Source organism: Mandrillus leucophaeus, unplaced genomic scaffold (genome assembly GCF_000951045.1).
Source record: "Mandrillus leucophaeus isolate KB7577 unplaced genomic scaffold, Mleu.le_1.0 Scaffold130, whole genome shotgun sequence".
Lineage (NCBI taxonomy): Eukaryota > Metazoa > Chordata > Mammalia > Primates > Cercopithecidae > Mandrillus > Mandrillus leucophaeus.
Genome location: NW_012101255.1, coordinates 1,999,946 through 2,024,558, shown reverse-complemented (window position 1 = coordinate 2,024,558; position 24,613 = coordinate 1,999,946). Strand labels below are relative to the sequence as shown.

Sequence of the window (24,613 nt, the reverse complement as noted above, 5' to 3'; positions counted from 1 at the left end):
GGCTCTGAACCACACCACAGCAGCTTAGGGCAATGGTGATTTATTTTGTTTTGTTTTGTTTTATTTTATTTTATTTTGTTTTATTTTATTTTATTTTTTTCAAGACAGAGTCTCACTCTGTCGCCCAGGCTGGAGTATAGTGGTGTGATCTCAGCTCACTGCAACCTCTGCCTTCTGGGTTTAGGCAATTCTCCTGCCTCAGCTTCTCAAGTAGCTGGGACTACAGGCATGCACCACCATGCCTGGCTAATTTTTGTATTTTTGGTAGAGATGGGGGTTTTACCATGTTGGCCGGGCTGTTCTTGAACTCCTGACCTCTTGATTCACCTGCCTCAGCCTCCCAAAGTCCTGGGATTACAGGCGTGAGCCACTGCACCCAGCCCTCATTTATTCTTGTACTAAGTAGAAGGAATAAAGTAAGAATTTTTGGGGCGTTGGTGAAGTCTTTTCCTAAAGATCATTTCCATATAGATATGCATGTATCTGTGTGAGAATCAATACAAGTATGTGAAAGTCCTACTAATCTTGTTGATGTATCTCTGAGGAGGAACGACGTTGTTTTAGTAAATAACAAGAAAAGGATAAGTGAGGAGTACTGGCAGTGTTTCTTAGTGAATCCATGAAGCATCAATTAAAGCAAACTAATGGCAATTAAGCACCCACAGTCTAACAATGAAAGGCTGACTGCCTATAAATAATTACAAAACATTACTAATGATGGTGATGAGACTGTTAAAGATTTGTTGTTTTTGTAGGCAAACCTTTCCCCGGAATAAGATCATCTTGTGATAGACACCTCTTAGCCGCTGCTCACAACAGCATTGAAGTGGGAGCCGTGTTTGCTGTCTTAAAAGCAATTATGATGCTTGGTAAGATTATTCTGACCCTAAGCTTCTTGGTTAATCACCAGAAATGAAGGCAAAATAATTTATTTTCAGATTTAAATCTAGTAATATTATTGGAAATATGATATTGTTTGATCGCTTATTCTCCTGGAAAAATTAATTGGTTTCTCTTAGACCAAATACATAAGACTCTGAAGATTCTGTCCCTTATCTACAGTGTCTCTGGGGGAACTTACATATAATATTTTGTATGGTGTTTTAGTGGCATAATGTCTTATTCTGATATAAAATAGGTCCTCAGACCCACAGGGTTGTTTTGCCTTCTTTGGTGGCAGAAATCACACTTTGTGAGAGACAGAGATGACTTGGTAATCTAACTAAACATTTACATTTTATCCAGATTATGTTTCAGGAGCAGAACACCAGAAAGTCTGAGTTTTAATCTTAGTGTTTCTGCTTCTATCATGACCCTGAACAAGTATATTTCCTTCTAACTTCGTTTTTTGGTGACCCATGCAGTAGTTGCAATGATGTTGATATTATTGATAAATCAATATTAAATTTCACAGTACTTTTTTTCATTTAATTCATAATGTCCAAGATGTTCTTTACATCCTTATTTGTAAGTATTCTCCTGGAATAATAGCACTGCCTTTTCTCTTCATTTCCAGGGTAATACATTAAAACATTATTCTATAAATCAGAAAGGGTTTGAATAATTAGAAAGTCTTGAATTCAGACTGCCTAATTCTAACTTTGGGTACCTTCTTTTGTCTTGACTCTTATGTTCAGAAGTAGCTCGCCTTCATTAGAACAGAAATTACTGAATGGATAGGAATTGCTTTAGATGAGTCCTAAATAACATGTTTCGGGCTATAATCTTGCCCTGCTTGGGAAATATTTTTTGGTGATGATGAGGAAGGATAACAGAATTTTCAAAAAACCATCTATCAAAACTTCACCTTAAGAAAGGATACACACACAGGCCTGTGAATTTTGTAGTAAAAAGGGAAGGTAGAGCCACATCAAGGACCACAGCCTCCTCTGAGTGTAGGGGCTTATAGATTTATACAGCCAACATTAAATGCTCATTTCAGTGAGTAAAATTTCCCTACTGTAATCATATTTACAGGGAAAGTCAGTTGGTCGGTTCTACTTAATAAATAAATGTAGGGACCATGAAGATAGGAATAGCTTTTTGCCTGTGGTATTTCTAGTGCTCATCAGAGAAACTAGCAAAGAATGAGTTTTCAATACAATTATGTTGGAAGTGTGAATCTGTAAGTGACACACGTGTTAATTGCGGAAACCAAGATGAGTACCTTCTAGACACTGGCCCCATGATTTGTAGGATTGGTCTAACCTCAAGTAAAATTTGCCCACCTCTTTACGTAATTTGGAAGATTCCCTGGGTCTAAGAAGTCAGGATCAGGTCAGTTTAATGTCAGCAGAGCTTTGAGCCAGGCGGGCACTGAACACTCAATGTATTCTATTGTCTGTGGAATTGCAGAAGGTCTGGCACAGACTCTCATACCTTCTCTGTTATCCTAACGTCTAAACTAAATGAGGATCTCCTGGTATGGGGCTAGAAGATATGATTTTTTCTCTTTCTTTTCTTTTCCTTTCTTCTCTTATTTGCAGAAGCTGTAATTTATCCACCCTACCATGCCCTAACCAATTCTCAATTCCTATCCACCAGGATATATTTTGAGTTAGGGAGGTGGGACCATTATATCAAATTTAGTTTTTAATTTCTACAATTTTTAACTCAAAGTATAGAGGTAGTTGTTTACATCACCTAACGGTAGTGAAAGCATACTACTACATTTTGGTACTTTTAGAATTTAGTCTTTTCTTTCAGCTTCTGAAGCGATCTATTGAATTAAATCCTGTGGGTAAAGTGAAGTTGGTACTCTCTGTGTTTGTATTTTAATGAGAAACATATGATTATATATTGATAAATTGAAATTCATTATTTATTCCTCTCCTCCGCTTAAGATTTTGTAAGTAAATACTCATTAAGCCATTTTTCAGCAAAGTCAAAACTTTTTCTTGGTTGACTTGTGGGTTTTAAAAGGCTTTTTCCATTAATTTGGGCATTGTTTTGCCCACTTACTGCAGGCAGTGAAGGCCTACTGTAAAAGCATGTGTTGGTTCCAGGAAATTTTCTCGTCAAGGCCTGTGATCCTGTGAGTAAACAGGCAAAAGTTTGAAGGCTGTGCTGTCATTTGGCAATCCTCATTTTGAATTTTTATTACTCTCTCACTTTTAAAATGCGATAGTTATTTGTCTTTCATGGCTAGAGATTTCTTATTTCTAGCTATTCAAACATTCTGTTTAGGTTCTTTCCCAGAACTTTGTTATGAAGAAAACACTTTCCTTAGCTTCATTTCACTAAGTATACTAGAGATTTATCAGGTAAGGTTTTCTTATTTGTATGTTACAGAGAGGAAGGTAAAAAACAGGGGTTATTCAATGAATGCCCTACTTTTCAGGGCTTCCTTAGTATGCATTGCCCTTTTCCATTCCCAGGGAAATAAATCTCTCTTGTCAAGAAGTTGATAGTAAGGTGGGCTAAGGCAAAACTTTTCTCTTGACCTATGGATAGAAAATAAGTCATTGTAAGAGAAGAAATGGAAAAGGGACATCTAGAAGGGTGAGTAACCCATTTTTTCCTTGTCTATAAGTCAAATGAATTTGAATACATTCATGCTTGAAATATTGGTGAAACAAATGTTCTGTGATTATTTAGTGTGATTCATAATGGCCTTTCCAAGTTTGGTGAAACTATAATTATACAAACAAAGTAAGGACTGAGTCTTGAACTTGCTTTTTCTCCATTTCTGATAAAAACTTCTCTGGGTTCATGCATTTATTATCTTGATCCATTCTCTCTATTCCTGAACAACTGGCTATTCAATAATAATAATATTCACATATTTTAAATCCCTGAAAGCTATCCTCATTTGCTTCTCAAATATTTGGCAATATTTTGAACTTCTGTGATTTTGCTTTTGTGATTCTATTACTTAGGAGATGCCAAAATTGGCAATAACAGTGTCAGCTCTTTAAAGAATGATGACTTCACCATGAGAGGTTTGCGATGTGATGGGAATGCTGATGATATCTGGACTGCCTCACAAAATCCAAAATCCTGTGGGAAAAGCATTTCCATTGAAACTGCCAATTTAAGAGAATACGCTAGATACGTACTAAGGACTATCTGTCAACAGGTATTCTAATTTAATTTGCCTTTTACTTTGAATATGTAACTCTTCTTTTGGAGAGAGCTATTTACACTTGTAGGAAACTTGTGCATAGGTGGTCCTTTTTTTCTTGCTCACTTTATTTTGAAATAATTTTAAGTTTGCTGCAAAGTTGCCAGAATTATTTTTAAAAAACTCATGTCCATCCTTTACACAGATTTACCGATTTTTACATTTTGCTACATGTGCTTTGTAATTTGTATGTGGAGATATGGGTGCATATACCTATTTTTTTCTGAATCATTCATTTAAGAGTAGATTGTATATTTTATTCTTTTGAATATTGCATTATTTCATAACATAACCAAAATATAGCTATTAAACATCAGAAAATTTAGCTTTTGGTACAGTAATTTTTTCTCATCTATAGGCCACAGTTCGATTTTGTTAATTGTCCCAGTATTGTTGGATTTGTCTGAGGTTTCCTGTAGATTAGCTTCAGATTATGCATCCCTGGCCAAGATACTACAGAAGTAATCTTGAGTTCTTTCAGGTAATCATGTCTGAAGGCATGTGATGTCCATTTGCACCTCAAGGGTGGTATTAATTTTGATTAAGGTGTTTCCATTGTATAGTTTCAAGATTTCCCCACTGTATAGTTACTAATTTTCCCCTTGCAATAAGCAATCTTTGAGGAGATACTTTGAGACAGTGCAAATTTTCTCCTCCTCATCTAACTCCCCCACCCGTCATAAGCATTCATTTTCATTCTTGCCCAATCTAGTCTTTACTATGACGGTTGCAAAATGGTGATTTTTTTTTCCCCCTGCTCCTCCTCTCCCTTCATAATATCAGTGTACGTCCTGTTTTAAGGAAGAGCCTGCCCTCCTCCCCTGTTTATCTATTTATTAGCCATATGGGTTATAATATACTGTACTTTGTTATTTTCATGTTCAGACTGTCCCAGATTTGTCCAGCAGGAATCGATTCATCCTATCACATCATTTGACGTTTAAAAAATAGATGGTATTTTCATAGTTTCTGGCCCATGTTGTACTTTCTGTGCCCGGGGTCTGGAATCAACTATTCCTCCAAGGAGCCCTTGGTTCTGTTTAGCAGAGAATGGTACTTAGAAATCAAGATCTGGGTATTATGTATGCTCATGGTTATGGAGTATCATTAATTCTAGGACCCATCTGCAGACAAAGCTAGGAAGAAAAATATATCCATACACATAAATATATGTAAATATATATATTTATGAGGTCCTACTGATACCTTCAATTTCAGCCCAACCCCGCAAAGTATTTTCCTTTAATTCATATTAGTATCACCTTCTTCCATAGTAAGAATGCTGATTCCCAAAAACATCAATTTACTTGTTTAATTCTATAATACATCTGAAATAGTTTTAAAATGGTACACATGGCCGGGCATGTTAAATGTGCTATCCAGTGCTTTGTCAAAAAATGATTAATTAGAATACAGTATCAAAAATGTACACTACTAGGTCAGGGCGCAGTGGCTCGAGCCTGTAATCCCAGCACTTTGGGAGGCTGAGGCAGGCGGATCACTTGAGGCCAAGAGTTTGAGACCAGCCTGGCCAACATGGTGAAACTCCATCTCTACTAAAAATACAAAAATAAGCCAGGTGTGGTGGCACATGCCTGTTATCCGGCTACTTCGGAGGCTGAGGCATGAGAATCGCTTGAACCTAGGAGGTGGAGGTTGCAATGAGCCTAGATTGCGCCACTACACTCCAGCCTGGGTAAGAGAATAAGACACTTTCTCAAAGAAAGAAAGAAACGCAACACACATACCACTAGGAAGAACAAACCTTCCTAAAAGGAGCTGAAGATTCGTTTGCAATTCCACTTCCTCTAAGGGTTTAAAATATTGTGTTCAAAAATTATTGGAACTTTTCCCATCCCTTTGAATATATTCTTTATCTGAAATAGAACTGGGTTCATTTGGTTTTGCCTTAAGTTCCTTTCTTGCCCCCAGCTCTGTCTATAGGATAGCTTACTTCCAAAAATGAAACTATACAAAAAAGTATACTCAGAGATGTGTCTTCCCTCCCATATCCTTCTTACCAGATGATCCAGTTTTATTATTTTTTGGTTTATTCTCCCTCCCATATATTTTTTAAGAAGTTGTCTTTTCTTATACGAAAAAGTGACATACCTTATATATTATTTTGTACTTTGCTATAGATGTCATATCTACTGGGTCGTGTTTTTGTATTTTACAGGCATGTTATAACTATGGTAAAAGTTAGCTACATAGTCATATAAGTATTGAGAGGCAATTGTGCATTGGTTCCCAACTGTGAGTGCATATTGGAATCACCTGGGGCATTTAAAACAATTCGGATGCCTAAAAAATTACTGATATCTGGGTGCCACCACCTGAGTTTGATTTAGTTAGTCTGATGTGGGCCCTGGGCATGGAATTTTATAAAGATCCCAGGTAATTTTAGTGGACAACCAGCATTGAGCCACTGGTATGGTGGTTAAGAAACAGACTTCACCCGAAATAGATCTGGGTTCAAATTGGGCTCTGTTACTGTTGATGATTCCTTACTTTATTTAGTATAATAATTTGCCTTTGAAACAAATGATAAAGAAAAGGCAATAGGAGTTTAAATTGGTAGAAACTCATCAGAGGGTCATTAGCCCCATGCATCTATAGCCCCCCCTACTCACACTAGACCCAACAATTGCACTTCTATGAAATTACCCTGACAGTTAGTGTATAGAAAAGAGATGTGCATGAATACTTATTTATAATGATAACATTATTCATAATAGTATCAAAATGGAAGATAGTTTTCTAAATATTTGTTATACTATGTTCTATCTAGTCAGTGAGATAGTACAATGTTTTCCATGAAAATTATGAAGAACGTTACATAGCAATTTAGAAAAAACTGTCACAAAATAGTACCTAGAGCAAGACCTCACTTTCCAGTTAAAAACATACTAATATTCTCTTTATTGTCTTTCCTTTTCTTTTTTCCCTTTAAAAAAGTGTTTTTAAGCAAGGTTTTAGTTTGTATTCTTTAGAAGTCAAAATGCTAGAAATTTTGTTTTTAAAATTTTTCTACCTACTTTATGTAATTTTTTAAATTGGAAAATTTCTGTCAGTTTTATGTTCAATTATGCACTGTGGATTTAGTACATATTGCATATATATACCAAAAGCCAGTGCCTGTCAGTCTAATTGCCCTATTATTTTTAGGAATGGGTAGGAGAGCATTGCTTAAAAGAACCTGAAAGATTATGTACAGACAAAGAACTTATATTGGACCCTGTGCTTTCAAATATGCAAGCACAGAAATTACTGCAGCTTATCTGTTATCCTCATGGCATTAAAGAATGTACCGAGGGGGACAACCTGCAAAGACAGCACATTAAGCGTATTCTTCAGGTCAGTCGTATACAGATTGTGTTTCTATCATTTGACAAATTCTTTGTAATTATACAAAGAGTTACTTTCTCTCTTTTTTTGTCCTTGCTAATTCGTGATTTCAATTAATTCTGATTTTTATTCCCCACATTTTCTGTGGAATTGACATACCTTATTTTTGGGTGGATATACATGCTGCAAATTGTATATAATCATCAAACAAATATTGCTATTTTAAGTCAGTATTGTATTTACATGAGAAATATGCTTCAGAGAGGGGCTATGTTAAATATATTATTAAATGAATATTGAAATCATTTTGAAATGGGATTGGTTAAATAGATTTTGAAAGGAGAAATGCTTATTTAGTTTCAGTGTATAGCTGAGTCAGGCACAATATTAACTATTTAATTAATAATTAATGTTTCTGTTTGTTGGTTTGTGTCGCTACTGAATATATATGCAACAAGACTGGGAACCTTTTGACTCATATGAATTCTTGTATTGTGTATGATTATTCTGCTCTTTCTTCAGAGAAGGAGTACTGTAAGGAATTACTGTATTTTAACACATTTGATACCCATAATGTTTTAATTCTTTCCATTTTTCCCAGAATCTTGAGCAGTGGACACTGAGGCAGTCCTGGTTAGAACTCCAGCTAATGATCAAACAGTGCTTGAAGGACCCTGTGAGTTTGTATTGAAAGCTTATCTCTGTATGAAATTTTATAAAAAGCAAAACACGTTGATGTTTGAGGATAAAGGAATACACATATGTGCCAGTATTCTTATATCTAACTCTAGGGCTCTGGTTCTGTGGCCGAAATGAACAACTTACTGGACAATATTGCAAAGGCAACAATAGAGGTATTCCAGCAGTCTGCGGACCTAAATAATTCTAATTCTGGCATGAGCCTCTTCAACCCAAACAGTATTGGAAGTGCTGATACAAGTAGCACAAGACAGAATGGAATAAAGACATTCCTAAGGTATTTTTGTGTGTTGTTTTATCGATCTATCATGAATTTCTCACAAGTAACGGTAAATTTTGTGTAGCACAGTGATTTTTCTTTAAGTCCCGGGAATGTGAAGAACATAGTTACTTGTAAGTAGGGATTATCATTATTTTAATAAGTTAATGAGTAAAGCTGGGGTGGATGATAGCTTAGCGTTTGGAATATTTGATGGAGTAGGCCTAAACACCTTGAAACTGCAGGTGAACTCAGGTTTGGTTCATGCTTTCAGTGTCCCTTGGTCTACTGTGTTATGTGGTATTCATTATATGGGAAACACTTTTTCCACCATTTTTAGTGATTTATCATTTTGCAAAAATATATCCTGATAATTTTTGTGCAGAATTAGAACCAGTAGGCATATGAAATCTTAAAGTAATTATTTAATCGTGAAAGGCAGATTGATTTGTATTTCATCATTTTGGCATAAAGTATAACTAGCGAATTTTAAACCTTAAAAATTAGCTATTAGTATGCTTACATATAGTATTTCATATTGTAACTGTGACAGAAAAATGTATTGTTTGTTGGACAAAGTGATTGTTTTTAATCAGAGTGGGGGTCATAGGAAAACATTAAAATCAGTTTAGTTACAATATCCTTCCAGAACTGCATGTTTTATTGCTTTCTGTAAGCTTAGGTGGAAAGCTCATGCAAATGCCTAGTGTTCGGAAAAAGGAAAGATAATACAGAAATAAAAGGGAAATTTTGAAACAGTCTGTGTGTCTCATACATCAAAGTTTTGCTTTGGAGTTTCTGTTATAACTGTGAGAGCGGGGAAAAGGATGCTTTCTCTGGTGTAACACCTGTTTCTGATTTTAGTTCCTCCGAACGCAGGGGCGTATGGTTGGTGGCCCCCCTCATTGCCAGGCTGCCAACTTCTGTGCAAGGAAGAGTGCTGAAAGCTGCTGGGGAAGAGCTGGAGAAGGGACAGCACTTGGGTTCTTCTTCCAAAAAGGAAAGGGACAGACAGAAACAGAAAAGGTGTGACTGGAAGATGTGTGTCTGTGTGAGAGTTTAAAGAATAATTGAGAAAGTCTCACTTTCTGTAAACCCGTGTGGTCATTGTACCCACGGTCCACTGAAATTTAGTTTTTAAATGGAACTGGAAATATTCTGTTAGGCAAGGCTGTCTTCTTAAAAAGTTTCAGGTTATAATCCTTAATACATTAGTTCTCAATTCTGTCTTTATATCCAAATCACTGCTGAACTGTTAAAAACAGTGATTTCTGAGACCCACTTTAGACCAAATGAATCAGATCTGGATAGCTACCTGATCCCTGTATTTTATTTTTAATTATTTCTAATTTTTTTTTTATTATTTAGGTATTTATGTTTAAAATAAATATAATGTATAATTCTGGCATGTTGGTGTCTGAACTAGTTGCTCATATTTTTAACATTTAGGACTCCTGTTCTAGACTAGACATTAAAACTCCTAGGCTACCACTACTAATGTTTTCTTAATTTATTTTATACCCAAGAAAAGGTTTCAAGTAATTATATTTGAAAACTGTGTTACTGAGAAAGAACAAAACCTCACCCTAATGTGAAAATGCCATGAAACCTAGGAGTAAAGGAAAAAAATTGACAATTTCTTCCATTAAAAACAATATTTTAAGCATATAGGTTTCTTGTCCACTAATGAATAATACTATAGTAGCCACCATTTATTGACCGCTTACAAAATGGCAACTCCTCTCTAAAACTCATTATGTTTATGAGCTTTTAAAATTATCATAGCAATCATGTGGTAGGTACTCTCATTCTCTTCTTTATATCATGTTGAAACTGAGGCACTTAAAGGTTACATGAGTTGCTCCAGGACACACAGTGAAGGACATAAAGCCTGGGTTTAAATCCAGGAGGTCTGGCTTCTGAGCCTGTGCTCTTAACTACAGTACATTTTGGTAGAGACCCAGCATTGTATGTATTGTATTTGTTTTTCATCTGGTTGTTTTACCATCTTGGCCAGCATTAGTTAACCAACAAGAAGGCATAATTTTAATTTTCAAATCATATTTGCTAATAGTTGAGTGTATGTGCATTGCCTCACTTCCCACAGGCAGGACAGATGGCATTGAAGAGACTTGAAAGATTGCTCTTCCCACGTCAGGGGCTCTTCATTCTGCCCATGTAGGATGATGCTGATTGAAATATTTTGGCCTAGGTCTCATTTTAAGAAATTTTTCTTTCCAACATGGCGCTTTGTTTGTCAATATGATTTGTTGATTGTTTTCTCATTGAGGACATTTTGTTAAAATGCCAATTTAAAACAGAATTTTTAACCAAATGCCTTGACACCCCTCTACCAGTGGAGGCTGCGGGCTGTGTTGGAGCCTGTGGGCTGTGTTGGAGCTGCACACTAGAGGTCGCTAGCAAATACTCTGTTTTTGGAATCATCAGTCCTGGCTGCTAAATTAGCTCTACTAATATGCTGCTTTTTGGTCTTGGGAAATGTGCTGAAAAACAAACCCCAAAACAAGCTCAACAGACATATAGGCCTCTTTTCCCAGACTCTAAAATAAGAGTTTTATGTGAGAACTTAAAAAATTTTTAATTTTATCCTGTGTATAAATTGATATTCTTTCTGATGTATGTTTTAAAATCCTGCGTATTGATGTAGAACATGAATTCACTGTCTTCTACCCTCACTGCCTGGCATGCGCATGTACAGTATAGATTGATGGTAGTTTGAGAATGGCTTCGAGGGCAATTAGAGCATACCAAATGATTTAGAAGCATTACAGTGGCTTTTAATCTTGTAAGTAGAGGTATGATTTAAATTTTCAAGCAGCCTTTGGTTATTTACCACTTCCCTTATTTATCTAATAGTGAGGCAAAGAAATGAATGTTGCCAGAGGAAGTAATGCATTATTTCTAACTAGATCTGCTGTTATTACTTCCTTTGTAGTATGTCTCTTTTGAGTCAACAACCCTTCCTCTCACTGGTACTTACCTGCCTTAAGGGACAAGATGAACAAAGGGAAGGCCTCCTAACATCTCTCCAGAATCAAGTTAACCAGGTAAAGTATAGTATAATATTAAGCCAGGCAAATATCTTTCTAATGGCATTCATTTATTTGCCTTTCAAATACTGAAATTAAATTAAAAAGGGCTGAGTGAGGTGGCTCATGCCTGTGTAATCCCAGCACTTTGGGAGGCCGAGGCTGGTGGGCCACTTGAGGCCAGTAGTTTGAGAGCAACCTGGCCAACATGGTGAAACCCCGTCTCTACTAAAAATACAAAAATTAGCCGGGCATGGTGGCGTGCACCTATCATCCCAGCTACTCGGGAGGCCGAGTCAGGAGAATTGCTTGAACCTGGCAGGTAGAGGCTGCAGTGAGCTGAGATCGCGCCATTGCACACCAGCCTGGGAAACAATAGTGGAACTCCGTCTCCAAAAAAAAAAAAAAACAGAAACAAACAAACAAAAAAACTATTAAGGGTACAAAATGTTTTGAGAAGATGCTGGGAAACAATCCATGCCCTGTTCTTCTACCTGGCATTCTAGACACCACAAGATTAACAACTTTATATTAATGGTATGTACAATAAATATGTACAGCCTATAAAAGTAATATTTTACATATTGCATATAACTTCGAAGTATCTGCCCCTCTCCTAACTTTGCCTCATAGGAGAGGACCTGGAGGAATCTATGCTGCAGTAAACATGGCAGTGAGTCCAGCTCCTCAAGCTTGGATGCCACATTATCAGGCACAGTTTCAGCTTGAAATCTGTAGGTTCAGAAACTCAGTTTTATTGATGCCAACCAAATACACAAGAAATAAATCAGAAGGCGTATTGGTTTATTTAGAAATAATTTGGACATTGCCTTTTCACCAAACACAGTTCTCCTGGTCACTGTTTGGGGCTCTTGCATCTATGTACTATAAGGAGACTGAGCATTCACAGTAGAAATTGGAGAGCATGGAATTAATAAAGTGGATAGATTGGTCTTATGAAGTGTTTTATCCTGATGTAGAGCCTAATCGACCCCTTCTTGTGGCGCTGTGTTTCTGTGACACCATGTCTTTCCCTCGAATGGTACTAGATGGACATGGACAAGGACACTAAATCTTTTTTGATCCTGTTGTCATTTCTCGCCTTTTGGATATGAAAGATCTAGATATAGCAGTCATAGTGAACCTTTTTAAATGTAAGTCACATATTACCTCAGTATACCTAATATAAAAATTCTAGCTGATAAGGGCAGGCATGATTTGACACTGGCTCTCTCGTCTACCTTGTCTCCTACCAGTCATGGCCCTCTTTCCTCCACTGTTGTTGCACTGGCTGGCCATGTTACTGAACTTGAACTTGCTGAGCAAATTCTCATTTCAGTGCCTGTGCATCTTTTCTTACCTTTTGGTGGAAAGATTCCCTTCCAGATATTAGCGTGGCCTGCTCCCTTCCTTCATTCAGGTCTCTGTTCAGATGTTAACTCCTTCGGGAGGCCTTGATCACCCTCTAAAAGTAGAAGCATAGCTATTCTCTATGCCATTGCATGCCTCAAATCACTTGTTACACTTAGTTTTATTGGTCCCACTACTATTATTTGAACTCCATGAGAGCTTGTTTAGTTAACTGCCTTGCCCCCTTAAGCCAGCCTTGAGGAGAGGTTCATTTCTTTTGATGAGATTTAGGAAGTGCTTTCATCTCACCATGCAGGGTACTTACAGGTCATCTGTTGGGATGGAGTACTTCTGCATGTGATTCATTTGAACTCTTTTAAGATGACTGTCATTAACGACCATATTTCAGAACATGGTAGGGTTTTTGTTGGTGGTTTTTTGTTTTTGTTTTGAATTGCAATTTTTTTTTTGCTCATGTCATCTGATTCTAGGGTGTTGCCCACTTGTGGCTCCCTTTCCTAAGCAAATTTTTCCTTTTCCAGCATTAGTATGAGTCAGTGAGGAAGTGAAGAAGCAGCCCACTTTATAAACTGATAAGCCACTTGGCTAATGTCTACAATGCCATATTTTTCAAAGCACTGTGCATTCACTTTATCAAGGAAGACACATACATAAGATAGCAGACCTTCTCTTCTATAAAACATCAAAATAATACATTTGCTAGGATTCACAGCAAGTCCCTAGAAATATAACACAGGACTGAGGCAAAATGTAATTCTGTCTCTCCAGTGTTTTTGTTCATAAGACCAATGAGGTAATGTATTTTAAAATTTTTATTAATGCTAAATGTGATAGCCCTCTCAAGCATTTTCCCAGACTTAATCATAGGTTATATAATTATATAAGATTTTCTTCTTCCACCTAGATGGGCAAATGCAAAATAACTAGCCAGATTTCTGTCTGCATAGTGGAAGAAGAAAGCTAAAATTTTATTTAGCTTTGTTTCTTAATTTGTTAAAGATAAGAAGTTGCTTTTTGCTATCAGTATAAAGCTCAATTTATCTTTAATTGAGAGAAAAATTAAACTTTAATGGAGAGAAAAAGATTTCTTTTTCCTGATCTTAGATTTTAAGTAACTGGAGAGAAGAACGATACCAAGATGACATAAAAGCGCGGCAGATGATGCACGAAGCATTGCAACTCCGCCTAAATTTGGTAAGAGACATTTCTAGTATTTTCCCTTCATTAAACATATCTACATGTGAAAATAACTCCAGCTTTCCACTTCTCCTAAGTGCAGAGTCTGCATTACAAGGTGAGGCCTTCCACTCTTTGCTCTCTGTAACTACTTCCCTGTTTCTAAAGCCTTCTGTTTCCCTTGCTGCTTTCCTTCCTGTCTGGTCATACTTCCAGACAGTGCTAGGTATTTTAAGCTTTGATTTGCCTTCTTTACCTCTACCCTAGTGAATCTTTCCTTCTCTTCAGTTTGTGCTAAGCGTAGGTCTGAGAAGACTATTATAAGTGTTAGCTTCTACTATACTTATTTAAAACCATTTAAAAAGTCTTTTAACTCAAAGTTTTGTCCAACTTTCCATCAAACTGATTATAAAGACAAATCCCACAGAGAAGTTTTAAAGAAATTTAAAATTTCTCATATATTGTGCATTTCTTTGAGTTTTCTTTTCCCATCAGGCAGGTCCAAGTGCAGACCTCTATGGGGATGGCCTGCTTGATACTTTTGCAGTTGTTTCTAACCTCGTCCCAACATGTGAACTGGTAGGCGTGCGGGCCAAGCCTCCTGCCCATCACTGCTGTGCTGGTGGATGTTTCCATATGGTATTATGATAGCAGGCTTAGATTCAATAGTAATTGTACAGCAAACACAAAGTTGCAGATAATTGAATTACATGACTTTGGCATTATTCAGGTTTAATTCAACTATAATTGCATCATAAAAATGGACATCATAAAAGATTTGGAACAAAAGAAAACTAAGTTTATTGGTGCCCACATTCAGATACTCACTTCTCTTCTTCATTTTATTTAATTTTGAATGAACTGTGCTGAAAGAACTAAAAATGGTGATAAACATGTAGGTGAGAGAAAAGATAAGATAATCTATAAACTAGAGCATCCCTTGTTTTTTTAAAGAAAAAACAATGAAAATTTGACCACATAAAGCAATGGGATGTTGTTTTCTATTTTACAGAATGCAAATATTTTACTGTATTTTATCTGCTAGGTAGGAGGAATGTTTGACACGGTGCAGAGGAGCACCCAGTGGACTACAGACTGGGCCCTCCTACTCCTTCAGATCATTACGTCAGGAACTGTTGACATGCACACTAACAAGTATGTTTTTGTCATTTCACATTTATCTTGCTACATGTATGCATGGTATAAGCTTTGATATACTGATGACGATTTCTGCCACATCTTATTTACTTGGATACTATTAAAAATTTTGTGCCTTGAATAAAAATACTCAGTTAAATAAGTGTATTTCAGTTTCACTTTAAGATGAAAACAATTATTTTCTTTCTTTCTTAGTGAATTATTCACAACAGTTCTTGACATGCTGGGTGTTTTAATCAATGGAACGTTAGCCTCTGACCTATCAAATGCATCCCCAGGGGGATCTGAAGAGAATAAGCGTGCATACATGAATTTAGTAAAGAAACTGAAAGTAAGTTTGAGATCAGCCTGTATTAAGAGCTCAAGTTGTTCATGGATTTATTATCTAGTGCATTTTAATTTACTACTCCTTAAATTAAATGTTATTAATTGTATTCAACTTAATTTAATGTGATTATTTGCTATTTGTTTCACCTAACCTTATCAGTACCCAGAAGTTACAAGCACATAACCTTGATTATTTTTTATTAAAATTATATTATAAAACATGTTTAATTTTTAAAAGAACTTTAGAAATCCACTGTTGAATGTATAACCAGAATACTAACATTAGATAGATTTAGGATAACTCTATGCTTGGACTGGCACGTGTAATTGAAAACCATCTGCATTGATATTTATAAATCGATTCATTTGACCACTAACAGAATCTTTTAAAAAAATTGTAAGAAAACAGTGCAAAAAGAAAACAAATAAATCTGATGCGTTACCAATCAAATAAATCAATGGTTACCTTGTAATCTGACCCTGGACATGAGAAAGTGTTCTGTTCTGCAGCTCCTGCATTCTGCTTGTGATTGCTACCCTGGATTTTTGTCATTTCAGCACTACGATGTTTGTTGTGTAACAACAGTGCCTTTGTGTATGTGTTCTATTTTCTACTTAAATAGAAGAAATGAAACACTCACTACTCTATTTGGAACTGCCTTGTAGACCATGTTCAGGGTTAAAGAACATGCGCTAAGCTATAAAAAGGGAAATGTTTCATAGGGAAACTTCTTTCTGGTTAACTTTTGCCTTCATTGTAATTTCTGTCCCGCTTCTCACTCACTCACTCTCTCTCTCTCTCTCTCTTTTTTCTTCAGAAAGAGCTAGGAGACAAGCGATCAGAAAGTATTGACAAAGTTCGACAGTTACTACCTTTGCCGAAACAGACATGTGATGTCATCACTTGTGAACCTATGGGTTCCTTGATTGACACAAAAGGAAACAAAATTGCTGGATTTGACTCTATAGATAAAAAACAGGCAAGAGTAAATGTTTTTTCTCATATATACATTTATTTACAAAAAATCAAATACTTTTTCTTGTCTTACCATAGGATATATGAAATATCTCAATTTTGCTGTTGATGTTTTTAAGGCATATGCTTGTCTTCTAAGTGTACTTAGTCATTGGCATTATCATATAAAGAAGTCATATCTTTGAAGATCTTCATTTTATATGTTTAAAGGACTTAAAATGTTTCCCTGAATTTAAGTAAATTTCTGAAACATGCCAAGAGAAACTAAGTAAAAGCTTAGTGTAAAAAAAAAAAAAATAGCAAAAATAAGTTCTGATTTTACTTCAGATTGAGAAGCAGAATACATTTATCAATACAAAATTTCTTGTAAGCTGAGCATGGTGGCGCATGTCTTTAGTTCCAGCTATTTGGGAGACTGAGGCAAGAGGATTGCTTGAAGCCAGGAGTTTAAGGCTGCAATGTGCTAGGCTCATGCCTCTGAATAGCCACTACACCCTAGCCTGGGAAACAAAGTGAGACCCTGTCTCTGGGAAAAAAAAAAGAAAAAAGAAAACCTTCATGTAGTAAGCTATTTCGAATAAAAATTGTTTGAGAAAAGTGGTCAGTTATTCTTTTAATGAACATTAAGCAACCACAGACATTCCACAATCACCAAGATGAAAGAGTTCCTACTGTGAAGGGGGAAGTAGACAGACAATTACAGTGTGATGAGATTTGTGTGTCATGGTACAGAGACAGTATTAGGGGATAGAATAGGGTCCCCAGGAAAATTGACATGAGTCATTTTGAAGGATTAAGAGTTAGCTGGGAGGTAGGGAAAATTGTGGTACAAATAAAGGGAGAGTTTATAAGAAGACATGAAAGAATCAGATTTACCAGGGAATTTAGAGTAGTCTGAGAATCTGATACCAGTTTGTGTAAAGAAAAAAAGCTAAAGTCATGGTCAAGTTTGAGTTTGCAGTGTCAGCGGACTTCCTGGTAGTAAGCCATCTGGAATCCATTTGGATATGTGGTTTTTACACCAAGGAAAAAGTTCTCATCTCAAGACAAATATTGGGAAACAGTCAATTTACAGGTGATAATTGAACCTTGGTTTTGTTTTGTTTTACTTATTTGTTATTTATTTATTTTTGAGACGGAATCTCGCTCTGTCTCCCAGGCTGGAGTGTAGTAGTGCAATCTTGGCTCACTGCAACCTCTATCTCTATCTCCCGGGTCCAAACAATTCTCCAGTCTCAGCCTACTGAGTAGCTGGGATTACAGACATGCATCACCAGGCGCAGCTAACTTTTTTTTGTTTTGTTTTTTTGTTTTTTGTTTGAGACAGAGTCTTACTCTGTTGCCCAGGCTGGAGTGCAGTGACATGATCTCGGCTCACTGCAACCTCTCCCTCCCAGGTTCAAACAGTTCTCTGCCTCAGCCTCCTGAGTAGCTGGGATTACAGGTGCCTGCCACCATGCCTGGCTTATTTTTGTATTTTTAGTGGAGACGGAGTTTCACCATCTTGGCCAAGCTGGTCCTGAACTCCTTACCTCGTGATCCACCCGCCTCAGACTCCCAAATTGCTGGGATTACAGGCGTTAGCCACTGCACCTAGCCTTTTTTTGTGTTCTTAGTAGACACGAGGTTTCACCATGTTGGCCAGGCTGGTTTCGAAGTCATTACCTCAGGTGATCTACCTGCCTCAGCCTCACCAAGTGTTGGGATTACAGACTTGAGCCACTGTGCCTGGCCTGAACTTTGGTTTTAGATGAAGCTACTCATAAAAGAATAAGTATAGATTACAACAGTGACACTCACATCTTAGGGAATGACTAAGTAGTTATTTGGTGGGCCATTTAAGGAAAAGTATTTCTAAATTGGCATTTTAAGGCAAGTACCAAGAGATGTCACCAATTAATGTTAAGAATAAAAACAGGGTAACAGTTTGTTTTTGTTTTTGTTTTTCTGGAGTCAGTAAAGATAAGCTTGAGTTAACAGACTTTACTTATTCCTGCTGCTACAATTTAATTCTCTAATAATAATATTATATTGAGAGAATGGCTTATTAAGTACAGGGCTCCCATATTGAACCAAGTTCATACAGATTTAGATTGAAGTTAATACTAACCCATTTAGAGGTTGACTATAACTTGACTCTTAAATTTCATATTATCTTAAAACTTACAAATATATTACAGAGATTTAGAACTGGTTATAATTTAGTAAGATTAACTTTGCAGTCTTAGAATTTTTAGCAAAAAACTTTTAGAATTTTTTTTAGCAAAAAGAGGAAATACATATTGACAATAAAATATCCTAGACTGCCTGTGTTGCCTAAACAGAGCATCATGTGGTATAAAGAACTGTAGAACTGTGCTTACAAAGGTCTGAATTCTAGCCACTGCTCTCCAGTGATGTAGCTGTGTAATGCTCTCTGCTGTATTCTCGGATTCTCTAGGGCTCATGCCAGCCAAAATGTTCTCTGAATCTTTGTTCCATACAAGCCTGGACTATGAATAAGGAAAATATCTGAGTGTGCTGTCATAGAGTGCTATTTTCCCACAGGGTCTCCAGGTCTCTACGAAGCAGAAGGTGTCCCCGTGGGACTTGTTTGAGGGTCAGAAGAACCCAGCTCCTCTGTCCTGGGCCTGGTTTGGGACAGTCCGAGTGGACCGAAGAGTAATCAAGTACGAGGAGCAGCATCACCTCCTGCTGTATCACACACACCCCATGCCCAAGCCCCGCAGCTACTACCTCCAGCCACTGCCCCTGCCTCCTGAGGAGGAAGAGGAAGAGCCCACATCTCCAGTTTCTCAGGAACCAGAAAGGAAGTCAGCTGAGCTGTCAGATCAGGGAAAAACCACAACAGATGAAGAAAAGAAAACAAAGGGAAGGAAGCGCAAGACGAAATCTAGCTCAAGAGTTGATGTAAGTAGGGGAAGGAAGGAGAACCCTGGCTCATTAGCCTTTAGTATGAGATTTACTCGTGCTCAAATCATTTCCCTTGAAACATTACCAAGAGCAGGGTAAGTTTTGTTATGACAGTTCTCCTAACAGGTTTCTGCAGTAATTAACTAAATGGCACACAGTGACTTGTCACAGACAACAAGATTAAAGCTTTTGATTTTCCCTCCTCCACTGTTAATACTTTTATTTAATTGTAGGCTTCCATTGTGATATTTAGTTAATATTTCAGTGTCTCCCAATTTCCTCGGGTTTGAAACTTCAATTTTTTGAACTATACAATCCCATTCTCTCACATACTTATGTCTAAAATATTTATTGTATTTTGAGTGGTTGATATCTTCAGTAAATAAACATTGAAAGCTCTATTTGCTTTTTCTTCAATAAAAGTTGGAGTTAACATAGCCAATGGGATGTTCCTGAGATTTTATATTTTACTATTCCATCTTACCCTCCTATATATTTTACTTCTGTACCATGCTTTAGGCTTTATAAAAGATGAAAATAAACCTAATTTAAAATAGTTTTACTTCTTGCTTCTCTATTAGTGTTCCCCACGTATAACAATGTTTTAATTACAACAGAAATCTGTTTGATGGCAATTTAGAAATAATTTTATAAACCTTGAGAAGTAATGCGTAAAATGTCTTTCTATTTAAATTAAATTAAAACCTGGAAAATACTTGATAGAGGATTCGAGACGTTTTAAATGAAATTCCACGGCGTTCTTGCTGCACAATGGAAGAAATATTCACCATTTAGTTCAGATATTCATGACTGGTTATGTTTACCTGTGTGAGAACTAAAATACATCTATTCCTAGCTGATAGCTTGGTGATTAATACTATTCTAGAAATGACCACCACCACTTTAGGATGCCACTTGAGCATCAGTACCCTCTTCTCATTCAGTCTTCCTACCAATATTCCTTTGCCTTGAAGGGATGTTTAAAATGGTCCAGACTGAAACTTCCTCAAATTTGGGGTTTCCAGCCTGTCAGTCCATATGGATGGGCTTTTGTTCTTCTCAGATGCAAAAGCCCTGAAACCCATCCTGCTCCCCAAGTCATTCTGGTCATGTCCCCTCTTCCTCTATTCTTCCTGAAGCTGCCTCTTTTCAATGAGATATACTCTGGTAAAATTGCAGGGAAATGAGATTTTGTTTCTCTTCCATCCTCTAGGGCTAGACTAGAGGAGGGAAGGTTGGGAAATTGAGACCTTCAGGTGTGATCCTTGGAGGCTTTGCAGCTACTATAAAGTAGAGGAAGCATGGGGGATGAGGGGAGTGTCTACTTCTTTAGAATGATATCTGGAAAATTGCAAGTGAAATACCATCTTGGCCAAGGAGTGGTTCTGAAGCACTGTAGGACTCTCTGGTATAATTCTGCAGACCCAAGATACCGAAAAGGCATTCTAAGTTGAAATTATCAGGAGTCTTAGCAACTGAAGGTGCTTTTTCAGTGATGAGTGTCGTTCAGTATTGGTATTCCTGACACACTTGTAGTCTTTTGAAATAGAATTCAGAAGAGATCCTTTTCCATCTCTGCCCGATGCAAGCCAAGCACTTTCTAAGTCAAGGAAAAGTTTACCTCAAATGAATATTTTCCAGGGGATTTATTAACACTCTTCCTTCCATCTTCTCCTTTATAAAAAATAACTTTGTACATTGGGATAGAAGGTACCTCAGATAGCTTACTGAAGTTATTTGCGTTAATTAGCTGTGTGAAATGTGGAGTTAAGTAACTTTTTTAAAAACTTTATGTTGAAGGAATATCCACAGAGCAACATATACCGAGTGCCTCCTAATTACTCGCCTATCTCCTCCCAAATGATGCACCATCCACAGTCCACCTTGTGGGGTTACAACCTCGTGGGCCAGCCCCAGCAGCCCGGCTTTTTCCTTCAGAACCAATCTCTTACTCCAGGTATGTGACGAGAAAGCACGGATCACTCAGAGATGAAAAACAGCTTGTGGTTCTCTTAGCTTTTAACCTGAAACCTCCACAAAACTCGGACATTTCAACTACTGAGTGCTCAGTTGACATTTCTGTAACTCCCTTCACACAGAAATTTTTTCTTTCTTTTCTAAAATAGATTAAATCACGAGTTTATGTACTGATTTTGGAACTTTTATTTAGTGTTAAAAGGAAATTAGCTAGTGATTCTAAGCTGTAAGATATAAAAGTTGATAAAGATTTTATGTTGTAAAATTTGTGTGTATTTTTATCAGATATAATTCTTATTGGCATTTTAAAAGATTGCACAATATTGCACAGTGTCTTTTATTGTTCTGAATTATCACGACAACTAAGAAAATTGATTCAGCAAGATTTAGGTAACAACAAGGAAAACAAAATGTTCCTGATTTTAGTATTGCTTTGGCTCGAGCCCATGTAGATTTCTCATCCCAAATGAAAATTTTCTAAATGAAAACATCTCTTAATTAGAAATGAATTCAATTTTCTTTCTATATGAAACATTGCATGTTTTAGCATGTTTAAATTATTTGAAATCTCTCAGCTTAGATTGATCTTCTGGTTTTTTCCAAATGCTCTTCAAATGCTGCTGAATGACTTTGTAGATAGAAGAAGATGACTGAGGCAAATCTCACTCATTTTAGAGGTTTATTGTGCCATTTTAACAAATAATTTTTTAAATTTTCTATTGTGATTTTTATTATAACTTGAGTGTGACATTTGAGGTCTGTGGAAGAAAATGTTTCATTTGTGGCTTATAGCAGGGGGAAATCCATATTTTGTCCTCTAAATTAGTGGTTAAAGGAACTGGTCTGGTAGTTAAGAGTTTTAGGTTCAAATCTGGTTCTACCACTCTCTTGCTACATAACCTTGGCCAAATCTTAATTTCTCTGTGCCTCATTTTGGTCATCTGTAAAATGATTATGCTAATATCTATTCCCATAGGGTGGAGGATTCAGTTATTTATTCAGGAATGTATTGAGCTTCGTGATATAGTGGACCCAGTTTTGGATACTAGGATATTGCAGTGACCAAAACGTGCAAAATACCTACTTTTTAAAAGATTAAATAAAGTTTATGTTACACACATGTATATATGTAAGATTTAAAAGTAAAGTGTAATAGTTATATAGCCTTTTGAAGGTAGCTTGACCCTGCAGACATGTTCAGTAAGTGATTTTCATATATTCCTAGCTCAGGGCATTTGTACTTGCTGACCCCTGTGCCTGCAGTGCTCTCCCTCAGATATCTACATCACTTCCTGCCTATCTCCGTTGGGCTTGGTCACATTACTTTCTCACTGGGGCCTTCACTAACCTGTTTTAAATTGTAAATCCATACCCCTTCCCTCTACCCTCTGTTTCTCTCTTTTTTCTGTTTCTCTATTGCAGGGGTGTCCAATCTTTTGGCTTCCCTGGGCCACATTGGAAGAAGAATTATCTTGGACCACACATAAAATACACTAATAATAGGTGATAAACTAAAAAAAAAAAAAAAATCACAAAAAATATCTCATAATGTTATAAGAATGTTTACAAATTTTTATTGGGCTGCATTCAAAGCCATACTGGGCCGCATGCAGCCCACAGGCCATGAGTTGGACAAGCTTGCTCTATAGCATCTAACTTGCCTATATCTGACTTTCTTATTGATTTATTATCTTCCCAGAATGTAAGCCTCGTGACAGATATATTTTTTCTGTTATGTTCACTGCAGTATCCCCAGAACTTAGAGGAACCTCTGGCTTTATAGTAGGCCTTTAAAAATAGATTGTTGAGTGAATGAATATAGACTGCAAACTGGACTCAGAGTGGAAAAGAAGGATGCAATCACCATCCTTTTAAACTTCCTCTTTTTAATGCCTCTTTCTAATGCCAAGGTCCATGTGAATTTTTGGCCATTTTAAACTTTGGAGATGTAGAAGTTTCTTTGTAGATACTGACACACAAGGACTGTCTGTGAATTGAAAGCTTACTACTTTGAAAAAGCACATAATCTCTCCCTGTAGAATACTATAGAAAGCTTTTTGTAAGTTGAGGAACTTTAGGTATGAGATGGCATTTAAAAAATAAATTTTGGACTGGGCATGGTGGGTTACACCTGTAATACCAGCATTTTGGGAGGCCAAAGCGGGCACATTACCTAAGGTCAGGAGTTCAAGACCAGCCTGGCCAATATGGTGAAACCCCTTATCTACTAAAAATACAAAAACAAAATTAGCTGGGTATGGTGATGCCTGAAATCCCAGCTGCTTGGGAGGCCAAAGCAGTAGAATCACTTGAACCTGGGAGGCAAAGGTTGCTTGAGCCGAGATCACGTCATTGCACTCCAGCCTGGGTGACAGAGCGAGACTCCATCTCAAAAAAAAAGAAAGTAAAAATAAATAAGTTTTGAAAAAAAATTATTTTTGAGGATTTATATGAGCGAATTTATTTTCATTTAAAAAAAAGCATCCTCTAAAGTTACAAGACAGTATGTACAACATGATTCCATTCATATAGGGTTTAAATGCAAAACAATCTCCCACCATCACTCACATACAAAAACATATGTATCTTTCCCTAATCTTTCTCATATATACACACCAGTGTGATAAAGTTGTGAAGAAATGCATAGGATGGTAAATTCCAGATTCAGAATAGCATTTGGTAGGAATCAGTGAGGAAAGTAATTAGGTATACAAAGGGCTTCAGCCATATTTGTAATATTCTATTTTGATAGTTTCCCAGAGGTACAAGATCATAGAGTTAGGAAAATTTTAAAAAATTAGATTATAGTTTAATCTTTAAAAAGAATTTCGCTTTTCTATAAATGAATCTGTTTTTACATATTAATATACGTAATTCTTAACACGTAATATACGTTTTGATTGTTGCTTCAACAGAAGTTACCCTGCCATGTGTTACTTCTGGTTTTTTCCAAATGCTCTTCAAATGCTGCTGAATGACTTTGTAAATAGAAGAAGATGACTGAGGCAAATCTCACTCATTTTAGAGGTTTATTGTGCCAGGGTTGAGGACATGCCTGGGAAAAAGGAACACAAAATCACAGGAACATCTGTGCTTTTCCCAAAGAGGGTTTGGGGACTTCAGTATTTAAAGGGGAAAGAGTAGGCAGTAGGGGAAAGAAGGAGGAAAAAGAAGGGGAAGTAGATAAAAGGAGTAAGCAGTTTCATTCTTTTGAGGCTTTGATCAACATTCCCTGA

The 24,613-nt window shown here is 36.7% G+C and overlaps 2 protein-coding genes across 2 annotated transcripts in view; one reads left to right on the top strand and one right to left on the bottom strand.

Annotated features, from left to right (window-relative positions):
- P2RY12 (purinergic receptor P2Y, G-protein coupled, 12) overlaps positions 1-16,098 on the bottom strand; it is a 46,045-nt gene extending 29,947 nt beyond the window's left edge. The window contains exon 1 of the mRNA XM_011972753.1: positions 15,978-16,098. The gene's annotated coding sequence lies outside the window, so the exon portion shown is untranslated. The remainder of the gene's footprint in view (positions 1-15,977) is intronic.
- MED12L (mediator complex subunit 12-like) overlaps positions 1-24,613 on the top strand; it is a 350,848-nt gene that overhangs the window by 274,461 nt on the left and 51,774 nt on the right. Inside the window, exons 24-36 of the mRNA XM_011972754.1 lie at positions 756-869; positions 3,879-4,078; positions 7,292-7,480; positions 8,073-8,147; positions 8,263-8,447; positions 9,294-9,455; positions 11,386-11,497; positions 13,955-14,044; positions 15,072-15,181; positions 15,380-15,515; positions 16,330-16,491; positions 19,035-19,397; positions 21,201-21,357. Of these exons, the coding sequence (XP_011828144.1) occupies positions 756-869; positions 3,879-4,078; positions 7,292-7,480; positions 8,073-8,147; positions 8,263-8,447; positions 9,294-9,455; positions 11,386-11,497; positions 13,955-14,044; positions 15,072-15,181; positions 15,380-15,515; positions 16,330-16,491; positions 19,035-19,397; positions 21,201-21,357 (2,055 nt within the window). The remainder of the gene's footprint in view (positions 1-755; positions 870-3,878; positions 4,079-7,291; positions 7,481-8,072; positions 8,148-8,262; positions 8,448-9,293; positions 9,456-11,385; positions 11,498-13,954; positions 14,045-15,071; positions 15,182-15,379; positions 15,516-16,329; positions 16,492-19,034; positions 19,398-21,200; positions 21,358-24,613) is intronic.